Source organism: Crocodylus siamensis, chromosome 8 (genome assembly GCF_052110815.1).
Source record: "Crocodylus siamensis isolate JL-2025a chromosome 8, ASM5211081v1, whole genome shotgun sequence".
In the NCBI taxonomy this organism is placed as follows: domain Eukaryota; kingdom Metazoa; phylum Chordata; order Crocodylia; family Crocodylidae; genus Crocodylus; species Crocodylus siamensis.
In genome coordinates this window covers 44,732,219-44,736,734 of record NC_143402.1, presented here as the reverse complement: position 1 = coordinate 44,736,734, position 4,516 = coordinate 44,732,219, and the positions used below count along the sequence as shown (strand labels likewise).

Here is a 4,516-nt window from a genome sequence, read left to right as displayed (position 1 = left end):
TCCTCACATTTTGAATTATTCATTCACTACCCAAGTGACACGTCAGTCAGCCATAGGCCTTCACAACCCAACCAAAAGGTCATGCATGCAAACTTTTGCTGGTATCTCCAGGAGCAGTATAAAGAGTGGGTTGTATGTGGTATCTCCACAGGATTTAAGTACCTCTACACCTCTCTATTCTGCCCTCCCACCAACACACAGTGGCATGTCCTTCTTGTGTCCTGGAGATCACTCCTTTTTTTTTTCTTGGGTCATCATAGTTCTGAACCTTGACCTTGACCTGGACCTTGACCTTGACTGAGAGGCAAGTACCATGCCAAGGTACTCTTTCTGTGATACATTTATTCCTTGTGCTCTTGAGCTTCATGAGATGAACCCATTTTTAAGGGAACTGAAAACATGCTCTCCTTTCCACAAAGAGACTCAGTATCCGTTCATCTGCATTTGCCCTTTCAAAGAGTCAGATGATTGTGGAATAGGAAACTATAAAACATTTGCAGTTTCTTTCTCTGCTTTTCTGTTAAGTCTTCAGAGAGTCTTACCTGATAAGTGATAGCCCTCTGAGCAAACTAGAGACTTCTGTAATCACTGTCTCTTAGAGTCTTAGCCAAAGTCTCAAGGACCCTCTAAGGGACCTAGACCTCTGTGACAGATCTACTGTAACTCAAACCCCCTTGGTTCCTCAGGATAACTCTCTTCAGCTTGCCTTGAACAGTACGCAGCACAGCTGTCCTAAAGCTGCTGGAAAAGAAAAAGAAAAGCACTGGGTCAAGGCAGCTGTTGAAAGCTGAGATGCAGAGGACAAGTTCATTGGCAAGGTGGAGAGTCTGCTTCCACTGCATGCTGGAGATGACTTCCACTTGGGCAAGGATGTATGGGACACGGACCAAATGGTAGGGAGTGAAGCACACACTGAAGATGACCAGGACCACGAAGGTCTTCGCAATGGCTCTCACACTGGTCTTCTTGCACTGCTGCTGACTTTTCCCTGAGACATCATGGAGCTTGACTGATATTTTGCCATAGGAGTAAAGGAAGAACAGCAGAAGAATGAAGAAAGTAGCCACCGCTATCATGTTGAGGACTGCCCCCACTGTACTTTTGCTCCTGAAATGGAAACACTGCTGATCACAGGGACTTTTATTTCTAGTCTCAAAAAAGAAAGGGATCATGAAGATGCCATAGACCAGCCAAACCAACCTGGAGACAGTGGTACTGCAAGGCGCAGTGTGGATTCTGAACTGCTGGAGGGGCCAAATGATCTTCAAGTAGCGGTCAAGGCTGATGAGACTGAGGAACATGATGCTGACGTACATATTGAGGTAGAAGAAAGCTCCAACTAGGTTGCAAAGGATCAAAGGGCCACTCTGGTTTTGAAAGACTATCCGGAAAGGCAGGCAGAGGGAAAGCAGAAGGTCAGACATTGCAAGGTTCCTCATGTACACCACGATTGAGGTCTTTCTCTGTGTACCATACAAGAACACCCAGAGGGCCAGTATGTTGCTGAGCAAGCTGATGATGAAGATAAGGGAGTACATCACAGGGAGAATCACTGCAAGGAATCCATCCTTGATCTCACAACTGGAGTTATTTGACCATGCCTGAGGGAATTCAGTGGTAGGAAAGAGAGTGTGGTTGGAGTCCATTGTTTGGAATTCAGGTTCTGCAAAGACATTAATCCATATGATTAGAAGACAGTTTCTTAAACAGGGGCATGTATATCTGAGAAGGTGTGCTGTAAATTTCCAGAGGGTGTGTGGAAGGTAGGAAAGGGAAAGCGGAAGAAGAAAAAGGGGAGAGATAAATGGAGAAAAAAGAAGCCAAAAAAATTAACAGCAACTATACCATCTCTCTTAGGGTGTTGGAGAGGTTACAGTGTGATCATAGTGAAATAAAGTGCAAGTTTTTTTATTATCCATAATGTAGAATCATAGGAGGAGGACATAGCAGTATAACAAACTTCAAGAGGTATGAGTTCCAAGACAGTTTGAGAACCACAATTACAAGGTGTATGCATAGATAGATGTTCCACATGTTTAAGTGCCCATCATCATGGCACTTGGTTGCACCATGCTGTAGTGTGAAATAAAGGCTTTCATCTTGGCCAGTTTAATGGGGATTGAACCAGAGTCCTGCAGAATGAGAAACATGAGCCTGTACAGCTTGAGCTGAGGAGCTGAGCTTTGAGCATAGGCATTTTAAAGACTCTTACTGTCTGTGGACTGAGAATAACAGGAGAATTTAGAGCACTAACCAGTGGGTTGCAATTACAGCAAAGCGTCTAAAAGAAAATGGCACCATCTGACTCAGGAAATCAGCCCTGTCTTAGGGTGTAGAGTCCCATCCCTTTGTTGTGGTGAACAAAGAGTTTTTTGACCTAGGCAGGACACCTGACCAGTAAATCTATCGGTCTGATCTGCTTTAGCCATTCTTTTGTTCCTGTTTTCTTAGTGAAAGATGCACTCAGCAGGAACTATCTATAGGCTGTGCTTTCAAGCACAGCAATCTGCAAAGGAGCAGCATCTGAGATACTTACAGTAGGGTAAACCACAAGCTGATTGAACACAAAGCCTTATGAGTGCAGTTCCTGTGAATTCAGACCATATCACAAGAACCTATTTAGAGACAAGAACTCATCTGACTCCCCAAGAATGGACAGTAATCAAGCCTGCCAGATCACTAGCTGTCCTACAGGTCCTTGACTGATACACCCAAGCACAACTCTGCCTTGGTTGCCTTGGTATTGCATGTTATTGTTCTTTATTCTTCTCTACTTCACACCAGGCCTGCTACATGAATGAGACACCACTGACAAGACTCCTCTTCACAGCAAGGCTGTTCCAGTATATTTTTCCCTACATCAGTGGTTCCTGACCTTTTTAAGTAAGAGATCACTTTTGGCATCTAAAAGCAACCTAAGATCTACCATGAACCACTGCCACCCTTCCCTTCTTCACCCAGCTACTCCAGTGTTCCTGAAGTTCTATGGCTACTCTAACTGCAGTTTCTACAGCTTCTCTAATGTAGTTATCTGCTATCAATATCCAAATCTGCAGCCCAGAGTATGTGGAGACTGTCCTGAAATATGTTCATGTTAACTGCTGAACAGCATAAAGGCCATTGCAATGACTCAACTCCCTCTTTCATGGTTAAATTATTTAAAACCTCAATCTATGGCTTAAACTGGCCACAGTATTTCTGGTTTGCAGCATTTGGGCAACTTAGAAACAGAAGGTCTGTGCTGCAAAGAATTAGGTTAGGATTGTCATGGAGTATATGGAGCCTTCTGCATAAAATGTAAATGTGTACGTGCATCTGGTGCATGTGAGTTTGTGTGTATCTGGTAGTGTCCATATACCAACGAATGTGCTGCCCAGGGCACCCTGCATAAGAAAGCAAGAATATATACTATGTGTTGTATGTATATGTAAATATGATAATTCTGTGAGAATGTGTAATTGTAAATATGCAAGTGTGTGTGTAACTTTCACCAATGTGTGTGTGTATACTGTACAGCTACAGTTATCTGTATGAATAATTGTCACTGTTTAAATATTTGTCACTATATACATGTAAATGTAACTTTTATCTGTGAATATAACTAAAACTGCGTACATGAGAAACTGTGACCATGTTTTGTATACATAGATATGTCTATAACCAATATACAGTCATGTATGCATGTAACCATGACCATTCTGAGCTAGTGATTATATATACTATTGTGTGTGCATATAACTCCCATTGTGTGAGTGAGAGTGGATGTCTGTATTTACCACTGGCTATTATATGTGTGTGAGAGTGTATATGCTGTTGTATGTGTATACTTAACTGTGACCACTGTATTAGTGATTGTGTATATGTATAATTATGACATTGTGAGTCACAATGTGTGCATATAGGTGCATGTCATTCTGTGCAACCGCAACCCAGTATAATTATGTGTGCATATAGTGTCTGTGAACATGTGTTTTGCATATATATTTGACATTAAATAAGAGTAGGTCTACATACCACTATGACTATTGTGTGAGTGTACAAGCTATTGTATCATGGCCATTTTGTGAATGAGAAAACGTGTGTGTGCGTAGAAACAAAATAATTATATAAGTGCATGCAAGTGTGTGTTTTCTTACATCTAATTGTATATATGTATTACAGAACATAAGTAATCATTCTCGGTGTTTTATTTAACCCCAGTACATTTTACTCCCTATCTACACCAAAAAAATCTTTCATTAAATTAAACTAGAAAAGCCCCATATATGACTATTAATACATTTCAAAGAACATAGCTGATCCTTGAATGAAACTCTTAATGATGCAGTTCTAACCACAAGGTATTGTGAAGAGAAGACAGAGAGAGAGAGACAAGGCAGGGTTGGCATCACCTACCTCAGCAGCTCTCCTCTGAACTCGTGCTTGCTGTGACAGGCTCCTGCTCTGAGCTTCTCCCCTTTAAATCTTTGGCTTATGACAACATTTCTCAAAAGTCACGAGTGTCTTCATTGGTCTG

General features: G+C 41.7%; 1 protein-coding gene across 1 annotated transcript; it reads right to left on the bottom strand.

Annotated features, from left to right (window-relative positions):
- Positions 1–226: 226 nt before the first annotated feature.
- GPR34 (G protein-coupled receptor 34) lies at positions 227–4,516 on the bottom strand. The gene is made up of 2 exons (XM_090061153.1): positions 4,396–4,516; positions 227–1,663 (listed from the first exon to the last, which is right to left on the bottom strand). The coding sequence occupies exon 2, from the start codon at positions 1,644–1,646 to the stop codon at positions 636–638; it is 1,011 nt and encodes a 336-aa protein (XP_089917279.1). The 5' UTR covers positions 1,647–1,663; positions 4,396–4,516; the 3' UTR covers positions 227–635.